Source organism: Micromys minutus (assembly GCF_963924665.1).
Source record: "Micromys minutus genome assembly, chromosome: 21".
NCBI classification, from domain to species: domain Eukaryota; kingdom Metazoa; phylum Chordata; class Mammalia; order Rodentia; family Muridae; genus Micromys; species Micromys minutus.
In genome coordinates, this window is record NC_137956.1 from 31,853,493 (window position 1) to 31,881,272 (window position 27,780).

At 44.4% G+C, this 27,780-nt stretch overlaps 1 protein-coding gene across 1 annotated transcript; it reads right to left on the reverse strand.

Moving 5' to 3' along the window:
• On the reverse strand, positions 1-27,780 carry IL20RB (interleukin 20 receptor subunit beta; the record flags this gene model as incomplete). Its single annotated transcript, XM_080934229.1, has 7 exons — positions 1-1,318; positions 3,236-3,378; positions 7,220-7,370; positions 9,235-9,359; positions 15,038-15,228; positions 17,011-17,137; positions 27,708-27,780. The coding sequence occupies 7 exons, from the start codon at positions 27,778-27,780 to the stop codon at positions 1,202-1,204; spliced, it is 927 nt and encodes a 308-aa protein (XP_080790355.1). The 3' UTR covers positions 1-1,201.

The following is a 27,780-nucleotide window of genomic DNA, read 5'->3' on the forward strand; positions in this document are numbered from 1 at the left end:
ATATACAAACCAGAACAAAGGTGGGGAGTCTCAGCCCACACCCCTACATAACTGCCCTTTCTCCTGGAGTCCCCAAGGTAAGCTGTAGGTGTCTGTGCTGAAGATGGGGAACACCTGGTTGAAGCAGTTACACTGTCTCTACCCTGTCTGGCTGGAGAGGCACCGGAAGTTGGGGCAGAGACAGGCCAGTCCCGGATTCCAGAGTTGGGAGGTGGTGGAGGGAGAAGTGAAGCTACTTCCCTTCATCCTCCTCTGACTGAAGCTGTCCTCCATCCCTACCTCCCCGTGCCTGAGGTAGAAAGAAATGGTCATGTCTCTCTCTAATCAGGGTTTCGTGGTGAGCATCTGGGAGGGGCTGAGAAACCCTGAGTGAACTGTCGTTAAGAAGAGAGCTCATTGGATTTACTGTGCACAAGGTCCTAGGATCTAATGGCATTTCATGAAGCCACAGCAACATCTACCCATGTTCCATGATGGACGGGCAATGGCCTCCCTTGATGTCACCCTCAGCAGAGCTTGTTGACATATCATTTCGGCTAGGTTTTATTTGGCTTGAAGTAAAATGGCCCTCCCATTCTTCCTTCCCTCCTCGGGTTTCCTCTGGTAAAGAGGGATGTTCAAACCAACAGTGGTCTGAGTTTGGTTTGATAAAAGTCTTACGATTCCATTGTTTACTTCCGACAGGGTTTCACCACGTCGTCCAGGCTGCCTCAAACTTCTGATTTTTCTCTCCCGCTCCTCCTACATGCTGAGATTATGCATCCAGCTGAGTACCCCTATCATTCTTGGTACTCATAAGTACCCCACAGTCCACAAGACCAGTGAACTCACCGTCATACACAAAGCCACTGGTCTCCTTGCCAACCTACAGGGGCTGGTTTATGTACATACAGAGATGAGGGGAGAGACCATTTAAACAGTCAAGTCACTCCCCACTCCAGGTGACAAAGTGAAGCCATTCTCTCCACTGTCGTTCAGTGAGTATATGGTAGCTGTGTGTCTGGGGACCACTTCTCCAGGCCATTTCTGTCACTCTTGGTCGGTCATGCCACTTTGACTCTGATGGTTGCTGCCAAACATGCCCACAACAGGTTCCTGTCACTTCTCTTGTCTTTTGTCCACAGAGGAAAACAGAAACACGACCCTCCCCCTCTAGGGTTCTGGGTCCTGAAGACCAGGCTGTTCATCCATCGGGTCCTTCTCAAGTCTGTGAGATCCAGACCCCAAAGAGATGCTCCGAAGACAGCACAGCCACAGCGCAGGCATCCACCTTCTCCTTTCTGCAGCTGATTAGCTTCTGGGATGAACTGGTTATTTTCTAAAAATTCATTTCCATAAAAATCATCTGTTAGACATCACAACAAAGAGTAGTATAGAAATCCCAACTACTTAACTTCCTTTTCAAGCACACGTGTGTGTGTGTGTGTGTGTGTGTGTGTGTGTGTGTGTGTGTGTGTGTGTGTGTCTGTGTGTGTATGCATGTGTCTGAGAACCAGTTCCACAAAAACTCAGATATAATTCTTGGGAGAGGAGCTCCAACCTTCTACCACCAGAGCTCTCTAAGAAGAAAGACCTGCTCTATGAGGTTTTACATACTATCTAGCCCAATGCTCAGCCCAGAGAGCATCCCAAGAGAAAGCTTTTGACCCTCCAGTAGTTTCTCCCAAAGACCCGAAAACAGAAAACCAAACCAACTGTCCACAAAAGTACAGACCATATAAGCAACAAACAAAAAGAACTGAATATTATCAGTGATTTTTTAAAAAAGCATAAGGCTGAAAGGCTTACTTAAGAAGATCCAGCAATCATAAATGTGTATGCACTCAAAAATGCATAAAAAGTTTCTGGATGTGGTGGCACACCCCTTTAGTCTCAGCACCCGGGAGGCAGAGACAGGTGGATCTGTGAGTCCGAGACCAGCCTGGTCTACAGAGTGAGTTCCAGGACAGCCAGAGCTGCATGGTGAGACCCTGGCTCAAAAAATAAAAAATAAAATAAAGACACATGGAAAGATAACAAGCAGGAAGAAACAGATTCAGCTGCATTCATAGATTTTTTTTTTTTTTTTTTTACAGCGCTCTTCCAATCAAGTAGCAGACAGAAGTCAGGGCAGACTCAGTGGTCTGAATCGGTGTATGAGCATCCACACAACAACCCTGGCACTCTGACCTGCTACTCAGCTAGAGACAGGAGAGCATTAGGATGGAAGGGTGGTGGGGGCACCCTGAAGACCAGATTAAAGGGAGAGACCCAAAAACAAACCACACGGATGTTACAAGAGCAGTTTCATTGCTAGAGCAGACTGCTAAGGAACTCCAGCAGCGTGTCCAGCAGTGTGTTGACCGTAGACAGAGCTGGTCCTGATGCAGTGGAGCAACGGACTGCTGACTCCTCACCAGACAGAACTGTGACACTCTTACGGTGATGGGAATGAAAAGGTTGCTCTGCTTCCTGTTTGTTCTTTCTTTCTTTGATGATGCTTGGTGTGGGTGAGATCTAGGAGGCCTCTGAAGAGCCCTAGGTGTGAGCTACTGAGACAGGCCTGTCTTTACTGGGCACAAGTACACACGGCCTACACCTACTCAAAGGCCCAGAGCCATGGTCCATGTTTTCAAGAGGAAAATAAGCATCCTTGGCTTGTGGGTCACTGGGAGGACAGCTCTTTGAGCAGTCACTATGAAGGTCCAGACTGCTGTCCTTGCTGTGCTCCATGCCTGTCCAAGGCAAAGCACATTCCATGCCACATGATCTTCAGACCTGACAATCATGAGACTCTGCATATGGACTGAGTATTTTGAGTCAGAACATGTTACTGGACATAGCACATTGGAAACAAAAGTCCAGTGAGACAAGGTTGGGGTAGGAACCATGAGATGTAATGAGGCCCCAACTTCATAAATGTAGGCTATAAGGCCGTAAGGTTTGAAATTTTGTTCTATCGCTTAGTTCTATCACATTTAGTCATGTTGTAATAGCAAGAAGACCTTTACCCACAAGCCCTTTCTGTCTTCATGCCCACCATCCCCAGCCTCCAGAGACACTGAACTTCTATTCTCTATAAATGAACTAGTCTGTGGCATTTTATTATAGCATCACAAACTAAGACAAGTGAAGTCCCATTGGTGCTTGCTCCATTCTCTGCATATCTTCATAAGCCGTGAAAAGTATGTCCATGCCCTGCTAAGGCCCATAATGCATCTGGCCAGCATCATACTGAAAGGAAGAATGTTCTTACCAAGGTGTCTGGAAGGACAACGGTGGGGCAGCAAGAATACCGGAGCAGCTGGCCCATCTTCCAGAAGAAGAGTAGCACAACCACAAAAATCAGCACAAAGCCAACAAATGCAAACAGAGCCAGTGCCAGCGAAAGAGACTTTCCTGTGGATAAAGCATAAGAGAAGGCTTGGGAACAGGAGGGAAGAAGAACCACCAGTCCCGCACCTCGGAGTGTTTCTTAGAGCTGCACTCAGGCCAAGCTGACAGGTGCAGTACCCTGAGACTTAATGTGTCTTCCAATGGCTACAGCTAGCGCAGTGCCTCTAGGATCTCGATGAGAGCGTGGTTCTTCAGGAAGCCACAGAGCTGATTACCATCTCAGTCTTGTGAAGGGGAGGGGGAATATAAGGTGTTGTCTATAGTAGCATGTGCCTGGCACTACTGCCAGAGGAAGGCAGGCTGCCAGGCTGCAGGCAGGATGAGGAGGAGGTGCTGGGGCAGAACAGCCCAGAACAGGGCTGGGCAGAAGCCAAAACCAAAGTGTTTCACAATTTGCTCTTGGCATTGACTCCTGTGATGGAGGAAAATATGAAGTCTCCTAAACAGTCACATAATAGCTGACAGCTCAAGGTTCTATTACATGTGCTAGGTCTACTTCCATCCCCCAGCACCCTGCTAAGGTCTAGGCCTCTGCTCCTCACAGGCAGGACCTCTCTCATGGAAGAGGATGTGATTTATGCTCAAGATGAACTAATGGCCCATGCCAGGATTCACAGGTAGGTCTAGCTCAAAGCCTGTGTGATAAGTTTGCTAAGAAATACAGCAAAAAGCACCAGGTCTGAGCATCTGGAGATACAGAAGAGAGGATGAGCTGGTTTCCCACCTCTCTGTTCTGTCTAACCTCAAACAGCCTGTTTATCGCCTCCTGCCCGGGCCTTTTACCCACAGTGTCAGGAGTGACTCAGCTCATGTGACTGTGGTGTATGTGTGTGGGGGGGTGTATATGCATTGTTTCAGTTTTGGGAAATATTTTGACAGTAGACATCCAAAAAATATTCATACCCTCCAATCCCCTCCTGTGATATCCACTCCCAGAAAATTATTGCAAGGAAGGAAATAAATATGTACTTCAATCAGTGTGCAGGGATGTCCAGACGAGAGCCACAAGCTATCACCCATCTCCTTCCTGCCCAGTAGTGTCCTACCGTTCATGCATCCCTGAGTGCTGTGCCTCTCCTCTCACCCCCCCCCACACACACATGCACCTCGAATGCTATTAGCTTGCTGTTTGCCTCCATAACTGGAAGGCAGGGACTCCCTTTTCTGCCCCAGTGGACAGGGCAAGGCTTTGGCATGTGGCCAGTGCTCTGCAAATAACGGAACAAAAGGAAGAGCAGCATTTTCCAGAGCCAATGGGAACGATTTAAATGCCAAGCAAAACAGGTCGATGGAAGAGATTATGGGACATTGGCATGGTAGGTTAGCAATTCAGCCATTAAAGGAAGAAACAAAATAGGCAGATTCCAGTTTCACCAACAATAGAAAGTATTTGAAGGGTAAATGGTATCGCTATCAATAAAGATATACTTGCACATATTGGCTTCCTGTGTATCTTTAAACAGTAAGGTAAGCCAGGCATGGTGGCATAAACCTTTAATCCCAGCATTTGGAAGAAAGAAACAAGTGTATCTCTGAGTTATAGGCCAACCTTATCTACATAGTGAGTTTCAGGACATCTAGAGCTACATAGTAAGACACTGTATCAAAGAAAATGAAGAAAAGAAAAAAGAAATGGTAGACCCACAATGTGTTACAAAAAAAAATAGCTGAGCCAGGTAAAGAGAGAGGGAACACTTGGGTCCCTGTGTTGAGAACTGTTGGAAAGTACAGACCATGCTGGAAGAATAAATGAGGAATTTGCCTTCAAAAATGTATTTGTGACTTTCCTTGGTGTTGTGATTAAATGCCTGACAAGCAACCAAAAGAAGGGAGAGTTTATTTTGACTCGTGCTCTGAGGATGCATTCCATCCTGGCAGGGAAGGTGTGGTCATGGAAATGGTTCTCAGTTGTGACTGCAGGAACAAGAAGCTGTGTGTTTACATCCCTACGGCTCAGGAAACAGGACAGGAAATGGGGTTGAGCTCTAAACCTCAAGATCCACCTGCCAGAGAACCACTTTCTCCAGCTAGGCTTCACCTCCACTGTTTTACAAATAGTGTCATCAGCCAGGCACTAATTGCTCAAACACTTGAGCCTGGGGGGAGACACTCTATCCAAATTGTAACAGCAAGTCTCTTGAGCATCATGAGGAAGGATAGAGGAAAGCCTACTTTTCATAGTTCTATATTGTTTGGATTTTCCATAACTTGACAAATAATTGTTTAAGTACCAAAAAATGTTACTCAGAAGGTGTTTATGGAAAATGTTATGAATGTATTTGTGAAAAACAAACTAGATATAACACATATGCCATATGGTATTACGGTGTGTCTTCATATGAGTGATAACTGAAAGGTCATTTTTCTTTAGAGGCATTTATAACCATGTCAAAGTTAAATGCATGTCTTTTGACCCAGCAACTTTACTTCCAGGAATTTGTCATTCAAACATGCATACTTACATACATACATGTATACATACATATGTATACTGTATCAGCAAAAGTGATTATGTACAAAATAATTTTGGTGGTTGGGGGTAAATCTAACCCCATCAATAGCAGATCAGTTAAATTAGACAACACACATATACCTACACACAAACACACACACACATATAAAAATGGAATAGAGTTTGGTAATGAAAAAAGATGATGGAATTTCTCTATTCATTCAGAAACATCTACAAGATAAAATCAAGATTCAGAACAGTACATATACCATCAGTCATGCTTAAAAGATGTTATATATGTACATACTTACATATACATGTCCTCATTTACATGTATATGAATTCAAATGTCTTCAGAAGACTACATAAGAAACTCATACTGAGGGGAAGGGTGCAGGAACTATGTAAATGGAGAGGAGACACAGAGAAGATAGTTTACATGTACAATATGTGTGATGGACCATATGAATAGACTAGATATTCAAACTAAAAAAATTTTAAAGCTAAGAAGAAAAATGTAACTAGTGGTGTTTGCATGGCAAGCTCATGGGATATCAGATTCTATTTCTTTTTAAAGAGTTTTTAATTACTGTAGGTTTTTTAAGATCATGAGAGAAACTAGGGAGATGCTCCGGTCAGTAAAGTGGCTGGCATACAAGTATCAGGAGCCAAGTCTGAACATATGGTATACATCTAAATTCAGGAAAGCCTGTGTTCATATGTAACTCTGGTGCTTGGGAGTCACTGGAGCTTGTTGGCCAGCACAGCCAGCACAGCCAGCACAGCTCTGACATCAGTGAGAGAGGCTGCCTCATAACATAGAAAAAGAGGAAAAGAACAGATATCTAATATCAGCCTCTATCCTTCACAACCACATGTGCAAATGTGTGTACATACATACATATGCATATGTACACACATATACCTACGTCCACATATACATACAACACACACACACACACACACACACAATTTTTAAATTGTTTAAATTCAAATGAATAAAGTTAGTCAAAAAGAGGATTCTATAGACTATAAGATCCCTTCCAGACAAAAGAGGCTGTAATTTTATTATACAGTGTGGTGCTTCCTTCCAAAATCTAACTCTCCTACAACCATGTTTGCTCACAGGCAGCAACCAACCTTCTGGCAAGGTAGTCTTGTAACAATGTGTCCCAGGAGAAGGTGTGTTTGGGGCAGTTCCACAAACTGTTCGAGAAATCCTACCCAGTCCTCAGAGTGGGCTTCTACTCCTGGGGGAGTTGGAGTTTATCTTAGAACTCACCAAGCCTGGAAGCAAACTTATAAAGCCAGGGAAAGGCTCAGAACCAAAGGCACCCAATGGCATCCAGGATGCCAAGTGTGGGGACCCAGGGACAAGCAGGTTACCCTTACCTTGCTTCTCCACACACGAAGGCTGACTGAAGGCACTGTGCCTCCCGATGGCTTTCACCAGCGCCTGCGCCTTCACACAGTACATGACCCCTGGTTCCATGGTTTCTAGGTGCACTGGAATGTCCCCACTCCTCACCACCTTAACATGTTCCTTTAAAAAAGATCAAGACACAGTTAGTACCCAAGGGCAGCAGAGCTAAAAAAAAAATGGTGGGGAGAGCTGGGCAGGAAAAGGTATAGGTAGTCCTTTTCTAGAACATTCCTTCCTGAATTCATTCATGAAGGCATTCATGTCTTCATTCACACACCCATGTTTATTAAGCCTGTACTAATATAATAATATAATGATGTGGTTATATCATTAGGCACACAGCACAGAATGAGATACAAAGTTTCTGCTCTCGGAGAGCTTGCTTGTGAGAGAGAAATATTTCAAACACATCCCTGCAGTGATTGGAGCTGTGAAGACAAAGTGGGCCAAGGCAAAGAGAGTGGCTAGGAGGCACAGGGTTAAGGGTGTTATAAACAGCCTCTCCAACCAGATGAGATGTGGGCAGAGCCCATCCACCTGTCTGTCCACCCCTCATCTATCGTTCTAACCCCCAGGCCTGTTGAGGGACCTGTAGAAGCTTGTGTGACCCAGCCCAGATGACTCAGGGTATACTCTCTCAGCAATGAGCCTCCCAGTTACAAAAGAGAGGAATAGGTTCCACCCCCAAAGACTATGAGGTTGATGCGTGCTCTCTCCTGCCAAGTCCCAGTGCTCCTCCTACCCTGTTCCATCTGCCTGGCTGGCAATGCAACAGGCTACTAGTGTGCCCTAACCCAGCAGGGTAACTATTGGCCAATACCCTGCCCCACCTGCCCACATTATCTTCCAAAATCACTATCCCACTCAGCTGAGGGGGCACAGCCCCCAGATATAGCTAGGTGACACTGAACAGCCGGGACTGAGAAGGGGACCCACAGAGCTCAGCTGGCTATCCAAACCCCACACAGCGTAGACAGATAAGTAAAACACGGGCAACGAAATTCATCCCTGGAGGATTTGGTCTTGGGAAACCCAATACCTCAAGCAGGACAGGAGGACAAAGGGAGAGGACTGGGTGAGGAGGGTCAGTCTGAGATGCTTTGAGGAGTCAGGGAGGCACAGTCTCGGGCATGGGTAGGACCTGGGAGTAAAGAGGAGAGGCCACAGTAAGACCTTCAGGGAGAAGACAGCAAGGCTCCCACGGGCCAGGGTCCCTGTACTTCTGCCTGGTCCTGTGCTGGTTCTGCTCACAGACTTGGCGAGGCTCCTCTGTTGCCCATATTGATCCTTCTGAGAAAGCTAGCTTTCCTTGTGCCCACTGAAGTGGGTCACCAGGCTCTGTTGGAGGGGTGTCCCCAGTGTCTGCTAGAGTTTTACACTACTGCTGTTGCTGATTGTCTGACCACCCTTCCATGGGGGCTAGCCTCCCATTCACCCACAGCCTTCCCGTGGGGAAGGGCAACTCCCTTCCAGGTTTTCTGCATGGCCCATTGGATCATAATTAGGTAGTCTTATTCATAAGCTAGCTCCTGGCTCTGTGCCACACTTCTGTACTCTGCCAAGACACACACACGCCCTCGAGAGGTTTGTGCCCACCTTCTGCGATTTTTGAAATCATCCGGAACACCCTGAGCTGGAACATCCTGCCCTGTTAGCCATACGTGTCTGAGACTAGCTGGTGAGGGAGGAAAAAAAAAAAACCCAAATGCATCACAAAGGCACTAGACTCCATCGGGAAGCAGCATCCCAAACTTCTATAAACCTGGCCTGAAAAGGGCCCAGGTGCCTTGGCCGAGGCCTAGGATGAACAAAGGTAGGTCTTTGAGGAAGGACTCTTGGGATGGATGGTTGGTTCTCTCATCTCTTCTTTCTGAAACCTCACCCTGGTCAAGTCACTTATGTCCTGAGCACTCCCTCATCCCTAGAGAGTCATGTGCCTTCTTCAAGGCTTGACTCAAAGGCCCTGGTCGGTGGGAAGCCTCACCGTGGCGCCAGGCTCCCTCTTCCAGTAGACCACAAGGAACTCAAACTGGGGCCCCAGGTCTTCCAGCTCAATAACCAGATGCAGCCCATGTTCAGTGACCTCCATCCTGGGTGGTGTGAGGACAGCTGTTGGCAAGAGAAAGAAAGAATCAAAACCAGCTCCAGGGAGAAACGATTCCCTTGGAATAAATTAACCATGTCATCAGTGGAGACATAGCCGACCACTGGGGGCAGGGTGGTCTGCCGAGGGGTCCTAGTGTGTGGAATAGTGTATATATGTACTCTTCTGCAGTCCGCGGATGCTCATAAAAGTCTTTTTAAATTTTACTTATATTAAAGTTTGTTTTCGAAAAAATGTATTTGGGAAGTGTGTGTGTGTGTGTGTGTGTGTGTGTGTTTACTTGCATGTGAAACACAGAGGCCAGTTCTCTCCTTCCACCAGATGGGTTCTAGGAATCAAGCTCAGGTCAGCAAGCTTGCCAGCAAAGTGCCTTTGAGCTGTCTTGGTGGTCCTCATAAAATGTTTTTTGAATGATGAATGAGCAGAAAACAAATGATAAAGACTTACTACAACAACTCTTTTTTTTTCCCCAAGTCATATCTGTTCCTTCTCCAGGAACATAAGCTCAAAAGAAGGAAGGACTCAAGTAAACATTGTTGCTTTCTTTCCCTTTTAAAGCATGTTCTCTGTCTCCTCTCTCCACCACCCTGTTTCATTGTTCTTCACCTTGACACTGAGTGAACTGATACCACTCCTTAATGTAGTGGTGAGTTTAGCTACATGGTTTTGACCCAGGCCGGTCCCAAGGGTGCACCTGCCTGGGAGCTATCTGGATTCCTGAATGGAAGACACACATACACACTCCAGTTAAATTTAAAATGCCTTGGCTACCTCAAAGGCTTGGCACTGCTAAACCTTCCCCTGCTACCCCAGGCCCAGTCGGAAAAGTGGCCAGTGCCACCCACCCAAATATTCACATGGCTGGTTGGCTTTCTCTCTGGCAGCTCCTATGCCCCACCCTTCTCCCCCAAGTAATGGCGATTCTCTGTCTCTGTTTTCCAGTTCCTAGCTCACACAAATCTAAAAGTCTGCCCCATTTCCCTTTGCCCTGACATTGGCCATTGGCATTTTTATTGATTGATCAAAACTCAATTGGGGACAAGGACCTTTAGCATTAGGACAAAGAGATTCCTGGTTAAATCAAAGCATTAGAACCAATCCCTAACACCTTAATGCTTGCTGAAGCATAGCTGGCATCACCTTTGCCCCTTAGGAATACATATACCTGACAGGGTCAACCTGTGCATCCCTACTGCTCACACAGTGCCCTGGCACATATGGTATCTGGTGCCTTGCAGACATCAGTAGCTTGGGTGGCTTGGTCCTTCCATTCTTGGCCCAAGGATTCTTAATCTCACATTAAAAACTGTCAGCAAATCAGAAGTTTCTTAGAAATTCTGACAATCCATTCTAGAAATCACAGCCCAAGTACAAGCACTCTCTTTCACATTTTGCAGATTCCCAGTGAGGCTGCCAGCCCCTGGGGATAGATACCTTCCCACCAAGGGGAAGAGCAGAAGGCCCCACACAGGCTGCCTCTCCTCCTTCTATATCGACCTAGGAACTGTAGGAGCAGAAGGCGGTGGTGCTTGGGAAGCAGGAAGTGAGGTGTCATGGGCTAAATCCCTCTGCACTGAGGCCAAGGAAAATGGAGAAGAAAGGCAGTTCCTAGAGAAGGCATTTAGGGAGCAAAGTTTTTTTCCCTTGCCATCCTCATTGGAGAAAATATCCCTGGGTTTGGTGAGCTGTCCCTTGAAGGGACAAGAGGACCTGTGAAGTCAAGCCACCTGTGCAAATGTAGACACAGCACCACTGCCTCTGTAATACCTGCAAACAGAGAATGCCCACTCCACATACAGTCAGAATCTGGGCCTTTGATGCCATCTTTTTCAGTCTAGAGAGTTTCTTCCTTCTTTCCTTCCTTCCTTCCTTCCTTCCTTCCTTCCTTCCTTCCTCCTACTTTCCTCCTACCTTCCTTCCTGGCAGTACTCAGGCAGAAACCTCTGGCCCACACACTCAGTATGCTTGGCTCAATTGATCCACCCACAGAAGGTAAATGTTATTCCGGTGGTACAGAGATGTTAAGGGACTTGCCCAGAATAACAGCCAGAATTAGAGCCCATGTCAGTCTCTGTTTTCAGCCTCCTGTGTGAGGTGTTCATCCTCAGAAGCAGGGAGCCACAACTCTGGCTACACATGACAACAACCTGGGTAAAATTTTAGGTTCCAAAAAAAAAAAAAAAAAAAAGGATGCTCACACATCATTCAAATCTGAGACCCTTGAAATGGCCCCAATAGGCCTTCAAGCTCCATATGATTATAACATAAAATTGAGGTTAAGAATGTGTGCCCTCAACAAGGTTAAGAATAGGATGGTGCCATTGGAGAACATTAAGATTTTCATGTGTCGCACCACAATGTTCATAGCGGCTCTATTTATAATAGCCAGAAGCTGGAAAGAACCCAGATGCCCTTCAGTAGATGAATGGATACAAAAATTGTGGTACATTTACACAATGGAGTACTACTCAGCTATCAGAAACAATGACTTAACCAAATTCTTAAGAAAATGGATGCATCTAGAGAATATCATCCTGAGTGAGATAACCCAGTCACAAAAGAACAGACATAATATGCAGTCACTGATAGTGGGATGCTAACCCCAGAGGCTCGGACTGCCCCTGAAACAATTCACAGACTGTGTGAAGTTCAAGAAAAAACAAAACAAAACAAAACAAAACAAAACAAAAAAAAAACCATTATGCTCAATCCTTATACACCAAGAAAATGTTGACTAATTCCGGGTTACATCCTGTTTTACATGTACTTTTTGCTCATTGTAACTAGTAAGACCTTAATGCAGAGTATCAAACCTTAAAAAAAAAAAGAAAAGAAAAAAAAAAGCCAAGCACTGACAAAAATGCATTTGTATACATTTATGCAAAAATGTTTAAATTATTTTTTCTTTTATCTTTGTTTTTTAAAATAAAGTTTAAAAAAAAGATTTTCATGTGTCAGAGAAGTCATAGTGACCTTCTGCAATGAAAAAGGCAGATGGAGTACCTCAGGCGGTTCAGTGCTAGCCAGGTGGTGAACACCTTTAACCGCAGCACCTGGGAAGCAGAGGCTGACAGATCTCTGTGAGTTCAAGAACAGCCTGGTCTAGAGAGTGAGTTCCAGGACGGCCAAAGCTCCATATAAAAGCCATGTCTTGAAAAATGAGAGAGAAAGAGGGGAGGGGGGAAGAGGAAGAGGAGAGGAAAGGGAGGAGAGAGGGGTGGGGGAGAACATTACTGACTCCATTACACACGAAGCTCACAGGATTCTTGAGATTCTGCACTCTCTGGTACATGCAAACTCCTATCCCTCAAATTCCCCTGCAGCAAGACCGTTTCCTGTTTATGCTGGCCTCTTGAGCACAGATTTCACTGCCCGGCCCCTCCCAAATAACTGTCGTCGGCACTCCCTGATCTCCATCTGTCCTGGCCTTCCTTCCAGCAATAGCAGCCAGACCCCAGAGGAGTTCTTGGCTGGGGCCTAAGGCTCCCAGGTGCCAGAGGAAGCAGGGCTGGGCGCTGCCTGAACTCTGTGGGCGGAGGAACAGCTGCGGTGTCCTCCAGTGCCCATAAGCCTCAGGTGCTCACACTGGGCTCCTGCCACTTCAGCCAAGTCTTCCTGGTGCCTGGGAAAGATGCTTAGCAGACAAGTCCACATATTGCAACAAAAGCCTCCCTGGCCTCCCACTCCAGCAACCCCATGTGCCTCATCTGCTCCCTGGCTCTCAGCTTCAGCTTCCTCAGGGCAACAATAATAATATGAACAACAGTTCATATGGTTCTCCTCAGCTATCCCATGAGGCAAAATACTGGACGCACAGAACTATCAAATTCCAAGTTGGATTTGAACCAACCCTCATAATTCCTCAGGACCAGTTTGGGATGCCTCACCATCTAGACCCTCCTGACTTCCACTAAGCATCCTCTGTCCTCAGTGACTTGACTTACTCCATTACTGGACACTAGGACCTAATGTTCCCAAGCCCTCACTGAAGACATTTAACCTAGGCTTCACCCCACAGTTACCTGGCAATAGCCAGGGTTGCCTGACTCACTCACTATAAAAAAGGCTGCTTGCCCTCTCTCACTCTTTTCCTCTTGCTCTCTTGCCCACTTCCCCCTCTTTACATTCCCGCCTGTCCACATGCTCTAAATAAACTCTGTTCTGTACTATACCATCATGTCCCTCAGCGGGAAGGATGCCTCAGCATGGATAGGCCCCTTCCCCCACTCCATATCACGCCTCCACCAAACACATCCCTGGCTTCTCTTTCTTTTTATAAAACACAACACTCACTCTAATCTTCTGCCACGGGAAGAAAATGGACCACTGGAGGCCCTGCTCTTCCCCAGCACCAAACGCCTACCATTCGCCCACTCCCACCTCAGACAAGAAGCTGCCTCTTCTGGCCTCCACACAGGTCTCAATGTGTGGCGGTTGCAGCCGCCAAGTCACTTTCTCAAGCACCACCCAAGGGCCTCCTTAAGCTTATCAGGAGCTCTCTGCCCCTTCTCCCATCTAGCTACCTACTCAAATCCTTCCTCTGTCTACATTTTAAAACCTGAGGTTCTGGGACCCTGTCCTGAGTTCTTTTTGTCCTCCCTACATTGTCCCTGGACATTCACTTCATTTCCAGGCCTATAGCTAGTATACCTTTGTGTTGTGTGTTTGGCTTTCATCTCCAATAGCCCCAGGGCCTGATTTCACGGCAGGCCATGTTGCAGGAGCTCAGCTCAAAAAAAAAAAAAAAAAAAAAAAAAAAAAAAAAAAAAAAAATCCCACATAGACAACGTGTCTTCTATTCCTCAAGATCAGTTGCTCCTTTTAGGTACTCTGTCTTGGACAGCACTCTCACAACGCAGGTAAGAAGCTAGATTCAATCTCCCTACTTCATCCTCGTTAACTTATCCCCAAGCTCTGTCCATTTTAAATGCAGCCATGTCTCCTGAATTCATCCACTTCCCCGTTCCTTCTCTGCTACTATAGAGAGCAGAAACCATCTTGGCTTAGCTGAAAGCTATCAATGTCCCTCTGATTCTTCCTCTGCTCAGCAGGCTAACCCTACTCCAGGTCACTTTCCTCCCAGTGGCCATAGCATTTGTTCTGTAAGAAAGGCATGGCCCAGACCCTGTCTCTTTCCATCACTCCCATATGAATTCCATCAAGCTTTACTGTAAGGCCAGCTGCTTCCTCTGCCCCACTGCCCATCCAGCCATCACCTCAACCCAAACACACATGTCCTTTTACATGTTAGCCATGGCTTGCTGTTGGCTGCTTACCTGGACTCTTCTCTTCCCTTTCAATCATTATACAGTTACAATTGCGATAGAAAAGTTATTTGCCAGTGACCACAGAAAGGAAATGTTTCTGTTAGCTGTTGAATGTACAGATGTTTTTAAACAGTGAAGCTTTTCTTGGCAGGATAGGGTTAATGAGGCTCCAGGTGAGAAAGATTTACAGAGGCATGATCAGAGGAAGAGTCCCAGTGCCAGCGCTGGAACATTAATACCTGTGGACCCTAACAAGGACAGTTAGGACTGACTCCCAAGTGGGGAAGGAGAGAGACGGCATGTGAGACAGTCGGCAATTAAAAAAAAAAAGTCAGTAAGGTTTTGTGCTTATAAGTACTCCAGTTATTTTGATGCTGGAGGTAGTTTCTATGAGGGCAGGAGGGGGTGTGCCTTACTTGCATTTCGGTTAAAGGGGTGCTCCAGGCTGCTCCAGGCTGAAGTCTGTGAACCCACCATGGCCATGACCCTGAAGTTATATGGCACTGTGGCAGTGATGTCATCAGTGACATCACACTCCAGACCTTTGGCAGGTGAGCATTGGCTGCTGGGGATCCAGATGTGGCTCATATACAGGCTCTCATACTCCCTGGCCAAGGAGAAGAAGGCACAGAGTCATAGCACACCCTTTGAGGCAGGCTGGAAGACGGTTGTAATGCCCACCATTATGCTTTCGTGCGGCAGTAGAACATGCGCCCTCTCCCCAGCTCCAGCTCCTCTGCTTCCCTTCCACCCCTCCACCACTCTCCTGTACTCCTCAGAAACCGGAGCATTAGCTTCTATCTGTCCCTGTCTCTCTACACTGACACCATCTCAGCTCCCATCTTGCCTTGCCGCGCCGTGGTTTCCCGTGCTACACATCCTGCAGTGGAGATTCTATCTTCAAACGCTGTGCACTCAGCAGACCCTGATATTTCTGTTCCTGATGACTTCCTGTGAGACACTGACCTGTTCCCTAGGGATGCTGCTTCTACCCTACTGACCTGTTGCTCACTCCTCCAAAATGCTGATGATCTCCTTGTCTGTGGTCTCTACCTACACGTCCACTGTCCCAAAAGTCCTGCCTCTGCTATCTCACAGGAAGGGTGTCACCTCCTACAGAGGCTACCACTTAAGTCAAAGAATGTGCAAACTCAACTTCTTTGCACCAGCCTTAACAGCTTCCTATCGGGACTCCACAACTCTGCACTTGGCTCCAAACTCTGCTGCCCAATAGAACTCTCTGTGGTGACTGAAATGTTTTGCATCAGTGCTGTTCGGTGAGGGTAGTCACTGGCCACTTGTGGCCATAGAGCATGTGAAAAAGGAGGAAGGGGACTCAGTAACATGTTTCAATTTAGTTTAAACTTAAATACCTATCAGTAACCAGTGGCTGCAAAACTGAGGAGTGCACGCCCAGGGTATTCAGTTACCTCTTCCTCTAGAAGCTAATTTCCCTGGATCTACAAATGTGCATCTCTCTGTATGCCTGAGCCTAGAAGAAATGTCTATGCAATAGGAGATGTTTGTGCTTCCTATGTTAATCCTGAGATTCCCCAAGAGAAAAACCAGTTCCACAATTCTGAGCCAAATTTGACACAAGTTTTTTTTTAAAATCTATTTATTTTATGTATGTGAATACACTGTCTTCAGACACACCAGAAAGCATCAGATCCCATTACAGATGGCTGTGAACCACCACGTGGTTGTTGGGAATTGAACTCAGGACCTCTGGAAGAGCAGCCAGTGCTCTTAACCACTGAGCCATCTCTCCAGCCCGACACAAGCTTTAATTAAACACTGGCCAGGATGGTCAGGACAACTCCCTGGAATTCCCAGCTGAGTGGCCTCAAGACACATGTTGCAGAGGCTTTTAAGGACAAAGCCATATGGCCACCATATTTTCCCATGTGGCCTTGTTATTTTTCAAGAACTGTAGCTCCTAACATCTAGAAAGTTACCTGGTCATTTGGGAACTGAGTTTACAGGTTAACCTTGGGTCTTACAACTGCTAATGTTGAGCGCTTCCTCTGTCACTCACTTCTCAGCAGCTGCTAGTGCCTGGACAGCAGAAAAAAACTAGATCCAAGTTTGCCCACCCCTAGGCCAACTGAACTTTAGAGTTAAGAAAGGGTCTACACCTCAAAGCGTCTAGCTCTCTGGATTTGTCCATTCCAAGTGAGGGTCAAATTCACCAATTTTCTTACTGTTGAAAACAGGTACACCTAAATGTGCTTGGGTCTCTCAAATCCATTAACACTAGGAGGAGGGCTAGGTAAAAACATCTATTCTTGAGCCTCAAAGACTCCTGGAGAAGAGAAGGAGGGACAATCCTTCTCAGACGTGTTATCTAAGGAAGAAAATCTATTAAGTAAAACCAAACCAAACTCACCCCTGATACTCCACAAAATAGAATACCGTCTCCCCAGGCTGGGTCACTGGGCTCCACATCAAGAGATGCTTCATGTTGGTTGACTGTACAGAGAGGTTCTGTGGGGCAGGCAGAATGGCCACTCCATCTGGGGTGAAATTAAGTAGAGAAGCTGACCTCTGAGCAACAGTGAGAGCTAGAATAGTTTCAGATGAAAAGCCTAGGTTCATCAACAGTGACTGCCATTTTATCACACTTGTGCCTTTGTGACACCATAGCATATTTGTAGTAATAATAATAGTTAAGCTTTAGTGGATATTATTTATACTCCATATAGGCCATTGCTAGATTAATACAAGATTATCCCATTTACTTTTTTCTCCTCCTCTTCCTCTCCTTTTTGTTTGTTTTCCTAAAACTCACTTTGTAGACCAGCCTAGCCTCAAATTCGGAGATCCAGGTGACTCTGCTTCCAGAGTGCTGGGATCAAAGGTGTTTGCCATTATGCCCAGCTTTCCATGACCCCGTTGAGTAGAAGAACCACTAAACAAACAAACAAACAGGGGGTTGTTATTTGTTCAAGGGCATGGTTTTTTGTTTTTTTGTTTTTTTCCTTTTTCAAGACAGGGTTTCTCTGTGTGGCCTTGCCTATCCTATAACTCAGTCTGTAGACCAGGTTGGTCTCAAACTCAGATATCTACCTACTCTTCCTCCTAAATGCTGGGATTAAAGGCATGTGCCACTACTGCCCAGCATGATATTTTTATTATTTAGTAATTTATTTATTAGTAGTATGTATAATATGTATGTATATAAGTGTGAATGTATATTCCATGATGTATATATAGACACCAGAGGACAACTTTAGGGTTTACTCTTTCCACCAAGGGAATCAGGTTCAAATGTGGGTCATCAAGTTTCCCTGACAGTACCTTTATTCAGTGAGAAATCTCACTGGCCCTATTTATTTTAATGAACTATTAAAAAATGTACCTGTACCCATTATATTTGTGGGTAACTATGTGGTATTTTATCATATGAATGCAATGCTTTATTTCAAGTGAAAGCAAGACTATTTCAAACATTTATCATTTATTTTTGGTTAAAATCCTTCAAATATCCTATCTTGTAGGCCTTTTGAGATACATTTTTCCCTCTCTAATTACTCAACGGTGCAACCGGACAGCAGAATAAGCTCTGCTATCTAACTGTAACTTAATAACTGCTGGTCGATCTTTGCCTTGTACTCTCTCCAGCCTCTAGCTACCACTGTCCTTCCATTCTAAAGATACACTAGATCAACTCTTTGATGATCCACCCAGGAGTGAGACTGTGTGCTGTTTGTCTTTCTGTGCCTTGTTAATTTCACTTAACCTAATACCTTCCTTTTATGGCTGAACACTATGCCATTATGTATAGGTACTTTTATGCATATATCAGCGTAAATATTGATTTTATTTTCAGATGACGTGATGAGAGGTCTACCCAGATGATCCCAGAGCTTTTCCTTCTCTGTTCTATCACTATGCCTAAACCTGGAATCTTCTAGCCTCCTTCAATATAATCTTCTAAGCTGATTGATTCAATCTCTTGGCTTCTGACAGAATTGCTCTGCCTGGCCTCATACTAGTTTTGACAATATGTTCTAATCTTCTGGTTCCTCATTCTCTGCCTTTACCTGTGTCTAGCTTGTTCTCTCTGTAACCTGTCTCTTTCAAATTGTCACAATAAAATTGCTCCCCCACACGTAAACAATACCCATCGACTAACTACCACATCACCCCTTTTGTTCTCTCTTGACCTTAAATAGCCTCTCTTTCTCTGCTATTCTCATGTAAATTGGGTGTATCCTATCTCTGATTCATTCTGTCAAATTTCTGATTCCACACTTTGTCTGCCCCTCAATTACCATTCCATTCTAAACATATACTAGATCAACTTTTTGATAGATCACTTTCAAGCACATTGCTTTCTTCTACAAACTAACCTTACCTTCATTGTTTGGGATTAAAGGTGTGTACTAAGGGTGTGTCTGTATTCTAGCCAGATCATATTGTAACCCAGGGTGTGTCTGAATTCTGGACAGATCATATCTTTGGGTGTGATCCCTTGCCAGAGCAGCCATGTTTCTGAATTAAAATTCTTCTACATCTTAGTTGATGTATATTTAGGTTAATTCCACATGTTGGCTTCTATAAACAGTGCAGCTGATGTCTCGGCGCAATTATCTAATTTTCTTTTGGTTGTATTATATACCCAGTAGTGGGATAGCCAAGTCATATGATGGCTGCACTTTAGGGAACCTCCACACTGCTTTCCATAAGGATTATAATAGCTTACATTTCCAGTAATAGTATGCACCAGCATCTAGCTTGTTATTTTTAACTTTATATTGAAAATCACTTTTATTGTGGTCCTGGGGATAAAATCCCAGGGGTTTACACATCCTAGGGAAGTGTTCTACTGAGCTACATCCCCAGTGTGGGCTGAGATGATGTCTTACTTTTATGTTGCTCCTCCGGGATGATGAATGTTGTTGAATATTGCTTCACATACTTCCTGGTCATTGGTATCATTTAAGAAATGACTATTTAATTTTACTGTCCATTTTCAATCAGTTTATTTATTGACTTGCTAATGAGTTTCTTATAGAGTCTAGATGATAATCTTGAGGCCAAACTGACCTGGATTCAGGCCTTGACTCAGCCCTGGAATATGTTATCTTATACAACCTGCATAACCTGAGCCTCCCACTTCTTCATGGCAAATTCACTCAGGCTCTTACCAGTTTCTCATCATGTCTCTTTGCCATCCTTGGGCACCAGAAAACATTTATTCGTGAACACTAAGGCCAAAGGGGCATCTGCAGCCAGGTGGGAAGCTCTGACTCAGGTCTATTGTGGAGATCATCTAGCAGAGAACAGTACCAAACAGCTCAGAGACTCCACCCTGGAAAGATTGCAAGCCCATGAGCCCATCCCAGGCACAGGATGAAGGCAGTGTGCCTAGAGTACACAATGGTACTGCAGTTTGCACAGAACAAAAATGGCCAGCCAAGCTGCATCTGTACTGATAGACTCCAGGCATCCCGAAGCTCATCCTTACATTTACATCTTGCCCTGGGGTAACGCCTGGACCCCTGCAGCCGTTCCTCTCCTTTGCACGCGCTCTTCCTTCAGTACCCAGCACCTGTCTCCTTTGCCATTACAAGTCACAGTGGTGGTCTTAATGGCACGGCAGACAGAATATCAGCCGGGGTCTTTACCTGGGGCCTTTCTGTTCTTGCCTCTAGATTGGCACCTGATATTGGTGCTATTGCACCGAGCCCTGTGAACAAGAGGGAGAAGGGATGCTCCTGAGAACACCCTGTCTGCCTGGTGCCTTACGTCTTTTCTAAATCATGGGACCCTGATGATGCACCTTCACTTCATCCTTAACACCCTCACTCTACCTGGGAGGGAAGACCTGCAGGGAGATTCCTTGGCCGTCCAGCCCTAACTTTTGTTTTTGTTTTCTTTTTTGCTGTTTCTAATTTTGTCATTAGTTTATGTTCATTGAACAAAAGAACATCCTTCACAAAACTCTCAGAAGTGCACAGCACGTTCTTGACTATACTCTAGCCATCCTTTCCTGTCTCCCTGCCTCCAGTGGTCCACTCTTCCACCTTCATGTCTTACTACTTAAGATGAATAAACAACTTAACCTAAATTCTGCATACGAGAGGAAATGGCAGCTATCAGAGTCCTACTCAACATAACGATCTCGAGTTTCATTCGTTCATTTTTCTTCAAATGACATGATTTTATTGTTTTGAGACAGAGTCTCACTATGAAGTCAAGGCTGGCCTGGAACTTGTATGTAGCTTAGGCCTGGTCTCAAACTCACAGCAATGCCCTCTGCAATCCCCAGGCTTTGGAGCTGGTCAAGCATGGTTACTCACACCTATAATCTCAGCAGTAAGAGGCTGAGCTATAAAGATTATTCTAGAAAGAAGCCTGGGCTACATAAGTTCCAGCTGTTACAGAGTTAGACTTGCCTCATTACTTTAAAAGAAAAAAAAAAACAAGAAAGAAAAAAGAAAGATTATGGAACTAGGCTAACTAAAACTCTGTGTGTCTATGTATGTGTTTGTGTGGTGTGTGTGTGTCTGCATATTTGTGTGTCTATCTGTGTATCTGTGTATGAATTTGTCTGTGTAGTGTGTATATTTGTATATGCGTGTTTGTGTGTGTCTATGTGGTGGGTGTATTTGTGTGTATGTATATCTGTGTGTATTTGTGTGTCTGTATGGTATATATTTCTTGTGTATGTGTATTTGTGTGTCTATGTGGTAGTATATATGTGTATTTGTATATGTGTATGCATGTGGCTTTGCATCTGTGTGTCTGTCACTGTATGGTGTGTTTATCTTTGTATATACCTGTGTTTGTCTGTGTGGATGTCTATGTGGTATGTGAATTTGTATATATGTATGTGCATCTCTGTGTATGCTTTACATATATGTTGCTGCTGGGATTTGAACCCAGGGCCTTCTGAATATAACCATGTACTGTTATCACTGAGCAAAACCCACAACCTCAACTAAAACAAGTTTGAAAGAGCTCAAGAGATGACAAGATGGTGACCTGAGGTGGATCCCCAGAACCCATGTAAAGGTGAGAGAACATCAACTCCGCAGGACTGTTCTCAGACCTCCACATGGGCATTATGGCATTTGTCGTCCCCAATAATAAAAAAATAAATATATATCATTTTTAAAGTGGGACTGGAGAGATGGCTCCGCAGTTCAGAGCACCGACTGCTCTTTAGAGGTCCTGAGTTCAATTCCCAGCAACCACATGGTGGCTCACAACCATCTGTAATGGGATCCAATGCCCTCTTCTGGTGTGTCTGAAGACGGTGACAGTGTACTCATATAAATTAAATAAATAAATCTTAAAAAAAAAAAAAAAAAGACTGCACTGTGTGGTATCAGAAAAGATATACACAGATCAAAAGGAAAAAATAAGATCTCAGAGACAAAGCCACTCAAATATGTTCAAGTTTAATTTGACAAAGATACCAAAAAAAAAAAAAAAAAAAAAAAAAAAAAAAAAAAAAAAAATCAATAGAGGAATAGGGAGCCTCTAAAAAACAATAGTGGAAAAGTTTGATACATGCAGGGGAATATATAAACCTCAACATAAACCTCACATGTTATATAATAATGAATGCAAAGTGGTTCTTAACCTATCTCACAAAGGATGACTGCCTAGAATACATAAAGAACACTCAAAACTGAACATTAGGAAATCAAACAACTGAAAGATAAAAATCAAAAGGTATGAAGAGACATTTTACCAAAGGAAATATACAGATAGCAAACAAGTGCAAGAAAGGATATTTACATCAGAGTTGGCATGATGGCTCAGTGGTTAAGAGCACTGACTGCTCTTCCAGAGAACCCTGGTTCAGTTCTCAGCACTCCACCTCCAGGGCATCCAATACCTTCTTCTAGCCTCCACGGGCACGAGTGGCCCAAACACCCATTCATGTAAGTAAAATTCTGTTTAAAGACGTTTAAATCATTTCCTATGGAGGAAATGCAATTTAACAGGAGACAGTACCACACAGCTATCCGGATGGCCGGAGCTGTGTAATCAAAGTTACAAAGTGAAATTCTGACAGGACAGAAAAGACGGATCCCTCACACACTGCTGGTAGAATTGTAACCTGGCACACTGATTCTGAAAAATGGTATGGCAGTTCCTCTTAAAGCTAAATATGCAATTTCTCTGACTTAGCAGTTGTGATCTTGGCCATTTATCCTAGAGACATGGACATTTCTGCCACATAAGACGTGCATCTGAATGTGTCTGAAACTGAACTGGAATTGGGCCCAAGTGTCTTGCAATAGACGAAGGTTACAAAGGGTAGCTAACATGTAGATAAAGGAAAGGGGCCATGAGTAAGGAACCCAAGGACTGCTAGAGGCTCAGGAGGGCAAGGACAGATTGAACCCCTGCAGTCTCCAGAAGGGACACAGTGACGCTAACAACATGAGGCACTCTTGTTAAATAAACTCAGCATCCTTAATTTGGAAATTATTCCCCACTTTCAGAGGGGCTGCACAGTAGCGGAGGGCGCTCCTGTATACCCTCACGCATGCATCCACAGCCACAGCAGGACTGTGAAGACCTGGATGTAACTGCAGGGTCCCTGGCTACAGCCAGTCTCTAATCAGTTCTCCAGTTGTCCCCTTTCGAGCTTTCTTTTCTTTCTTCCAGGAACTAGTCCAGGATTCCCTGTGTAGCTGTCACGTCTAGTTAATCTCCCCAGTCTGTTCTCAATCTGTCTTTTGTCTTTTACGACCTTGACATTTCTGAAAAGCATTCACTGGATTGGCTATTTTATAGGCTTGTCTTCAGTTTGGGTCTGTCTGTTTTCACCAGGCTTTAGTGAAGTTATTAAGGGTTTGCTTGTTTTATTGGATGACTCTGCCATTATATCCCGATAGTGACAGGATGCACCAAGTCTAGTTCCTTCAGTATCCTTCACAAATTTCTCAAAGACTGGTGAAGGTCCCCCATCCACATCCTAGTTTCATGGGGGCAGTGGGGAGATCAGTCTTAGGTTGTCCCTTTCATCATGTTATCTGGAGACAGGTCTTAGCTATGTGACTGCACCCTGAGGGAGATGTTCAGGTCAACATTGGTAAGCTGCTGGCTCCAAACAGGCTGCAACATCTCTTGACCTTTGACCTCATAGTAAGATTCCCAGCTCCCAACACTCTAAGTTATGTCTGTCAACCACTGCTTTGCCCCATGAAGTCCAAATACAGTGAGTAGAGTCTGGTCTGAAGGCTCTGAGTAATTTCTCCGGCTGAGTGAGGGTGTTGCTGTGTACCTTGATGCATATGTCCCAAGGCCTAATATGCTCCACTTGGCCCTCTTCCATGAGGTATACCAGAACTCTCAGGCAAAATCTACTATGCATTCTTGCTGTGGGCATTCATTTCCATCTTTCTATGTGCTCCAAACTAGGGCAAGTCCAAGCAACTGATTGCAAAATGTTGATACGAGTTTACCTTGTAAGTACAAAACACAGTATCAATGTGTGCAATTATCAGATGTTAGTCTTTAACTGTAAAGATACCAATTTACCTGTTAAAGTTAACGAACAGGATGGGAGAGACGTGTGAGAGTACGTAAACTCTTTTCAACCTTTCCTGTGTTAATCTGACAGGTGTCGGTAGGTAGATGTTTCAGCAATCACTACAGCTGTAATGAGTCTCTTCACTGGACTGGGATTCTCCTGTAAGGACAGCCAGCCCTACACCACTTGTTTCCAGTGGTTTCAAGGTATTGCTTTCTATTTTCATTTTATGGTTAAAACCCAATGCTACTATTATTTGTTTGGTTACTGGTTGTCCCAGTGTTGGCCAATGGAAACTCTTTCAGGTTGATTCTTGTATCTGTTTTGCTCTTGTCATCCCCTCCAGTCTTTCTCCATTCTCCTCTGGTCAATCTGCTTTGGTTTGGGGTTGTTCATCTGTTTGTCTTGCTTTACCTTTTGGTTTCAGAGACAGGATCTATGTAGCCTCTGCTGATCCGCCAGCCTCTGCTTCTGAGTGGTGGGGTTAAATGCATGCCTCACAATCAGCCTCATCAATAGACTTTAAAATAACTCTAGATCTACAAATTTCAAAGATAATGTAAACACTAACCAATGTAAACATCTTATGTAAACATGATCCAGTTATCAAAACTAAGAGACCTGTGAGTCAATGACCACCAAAAACAAAAACAAAACAAAACAAAAACTCCAGGACTTGATTTGAATTTTGTGGATTCTTCTACAAACAACTGTTTCCATTCCAAGATCTAGCCCAAGATGCTCTGCTACACTTGGCCCCATCCTATTTTAAGCACTTCATTGCTTACCACAGGTTGCTCCTGTCTCATCTTGCATTCCCCTTGCTCAGTCTTGTAAGCATTCACTTCTCTAAAGAGCCCCACCCAGGGAGTTTCTAAAACTCCCAGTGTCTAGGCTGCTCCCCAGATGAATTTAAATTCAATGGCCGTGAAGCCTTGGCAGTTATATTTGTAAAACCTCCCCAGGGGGCTCCAGTGTCCGTCTGAGACTGGAACACTGATCTAGAGCTTACTTCTGGTGGATAAAGAACAGCTTAAAATACATTAAACGCCCAAATGTTGAAGGTTTCAGTGTATTTTCTAGCAGGCTTTATGTTTATTACAAACAGATGGCTTCTCGGCCTTTTGGCTAAGATCAAGTGTACTATAAACAGGTTTTGTTCATCTCTAATTAACACCCAGCTCAGAGCCCATCACAGACAAGGAGCTCAGTAACACTAAGTGAAGGAAACTGAGCAAGTAAGCCACACACCATCTTGACTCCCATAAAGAGTTAGCTTAGGCCTGGTAGCTCTCTTAATCTCTCAGCCACTGAGGTCCTTTAAGTTGCTCTAAGAATTCATGTCTCCTAAGCATCTGTCTCCTAAAATCTTAGGTGCAGGAAGCCACGGGGCACTTTCCCTGCAGAAATTGCCACATCTCTTCTTCTGTGGACCCCTCTGGCTACCTTTGCTTGTTTGGTTCCCCTTCCGCCACCCTTTCCTCCAACAGTCTTTAAGGTAAATGCATTGGGAAAGGTATCTATCCCTTAATCCCTTCGCTGTCACCTTCTTTGTCCTTCTTCACAGAGGACAAAGCACACAGAGCTTTTGTCTGGAGCTGCTAAATCAAACTCTAATTCTCCTGTTGATCAAATACGCAAAGAACTGAACCTTTCTGAGTCTTGATTCCTGGTGTAAGATGGGGATCATCAGACCCACCTTGCAGACTGATGTGTCTGAAGAACTTGTATTGGTAACTAGGGGATACAGTATACTCAGAAATGTGAGCCATGTCTAGTGGCACGGGTTTAGAATCCTATCTACATGGGCGGGTGAAGCAGAAGGATTGCAAATTCAAGCCCTGTCTGGGTTACAGAGCAAGTTCAAGGCAGTTTGAAAAATGTAGGGAGACCCCAACTGAAACATGGAAAGTTACAAGGAAAAAAAATAACAAAGCAGGGACAAGGACTCTCGAGAGAGAGAGAGAGAGAGAGAGAGAGAGAGAGAGAGAGAGAGAGAGAGAGAGAGAGAGAGAGAGAGAGAGAGAGAGAGAGAGAGAGAGAGAGAGAGAGAGAGAGAGACAGAGAGAGAGAGAGACAGAGAGAGAGAGAGACAGAGAGAGAGAGAGAGACAGAGAGAGAGAGAGAGAGAGAGAGAGAGAGAGAGAGAGAGAGAGAGACAGAGAGAGAGAGAGAGAGAGAGAGTTAGAGTTAGAGGCAGGCAATTGTTACTGCCATTATTAGCAGCAGTAGGAAGCAGTTTCCTAAATCACCCACTATTATTTGGAAAGGTCAAAGCAAGACAACTTTACTCATCCACCGAGTGATCTAGTAATCGACAGAAGTTCATTCCACATTTGCAAAGTTTGCCTACATAGTCCTGAGCAAATGCTCAAAATTTCATGAAGGCAACCTTAGCTAAAGCAAGCATTTTCTGACAGCACCGTTTGTGTTACCCAAAAATAAGAATAATTAGCGTTTGGGACAGGGGTGTTGAAGTTTTTAAAAACTTATTTGTATGGCCTTGTTTTAACCCCTCAAGACTTTAAGGTGGCTATTATAAACATTTCACAGACGGGAAAAATGAAGTTATATGACCAGTGGCTAAACTAGTATGTCACAAATACAGATATGTGGGGCGGGGAGAGTAGCAGGAGGACAGACAGGCCGGTGGACTGACACATTTGCCATGACAAGTTTGTGAAGGTCAGAGGACACCTTGAAGAAGCTGGTTCTCTTCTCCCATTTGGGTTCTGAGGATTGAGTTTAGTTGTCAGGCTTTACTTACCGAGTCATCTAAGGGAAAACTATACCAGCGAAGGTTTGTTTTCTGAGGACGAGCCCGTATTACAGCAAGTAAGCAGTGTGGACAGTGTTTGCTGAACCTGTGGAACGCTGAGGGTTTGGGGCCAGGAACTCCGCCCATCTGTGTCAGCTAAACTTGGAAAAGCTGCCTTAATACTCAAGGCAACATACAGACACCACACCGCCGACACCACCAATAACCAGTACATCAGAGAACTTAAACTAGAAATTTCTCTTAAATGCAGTTTGACTTAAAGAAACACTAACAGGTAAGGAAGGAGCCGCAGTTCAGGAACAATAACACAGGTAATTATAAGAAGCCAGGAGCGGAACAGAAAATTGTGCAATCTTACTGGGAAAGAAAACTCCCCAAACTGATTCTATTTCTAAATGGTACGAATTACCTTTTTCTGTAAAGACCAAAAGAGAAATCTAATTTTTATAAATCTTATGCCCAATATGAAGCTTATATAAATGTCTTTGTCAGAAGTTTTAATCATTTTAAGTGCCACATGGAAAATAACCGCAATACCTATACCTTGACCCTTCAAATACCAGACTAAATAGCAAAATGCACAGAACTCTGCACACTCTATTAATTACATCTTCCTAGATTGTTCTGTGGATATTAGGAGAATTTCCAAATAGAACACAGGCAATTAAGAGATACAGAAAATGGAGATAAAAATGGTTTTGAAAATAGACATTTTAACTCAACCTCAAACCCATGAAATTATTTGTCACCTTCATAACCTATATTCAAGGCCCAAAGTATCAGTTATGTTTAAATTCATTCTTACCAGTGAGAAAACCTGAGGTCATGCTGTAGAAAAACCACATGATCGGACTTGTCCAGACTCCTTGTAAAACCAT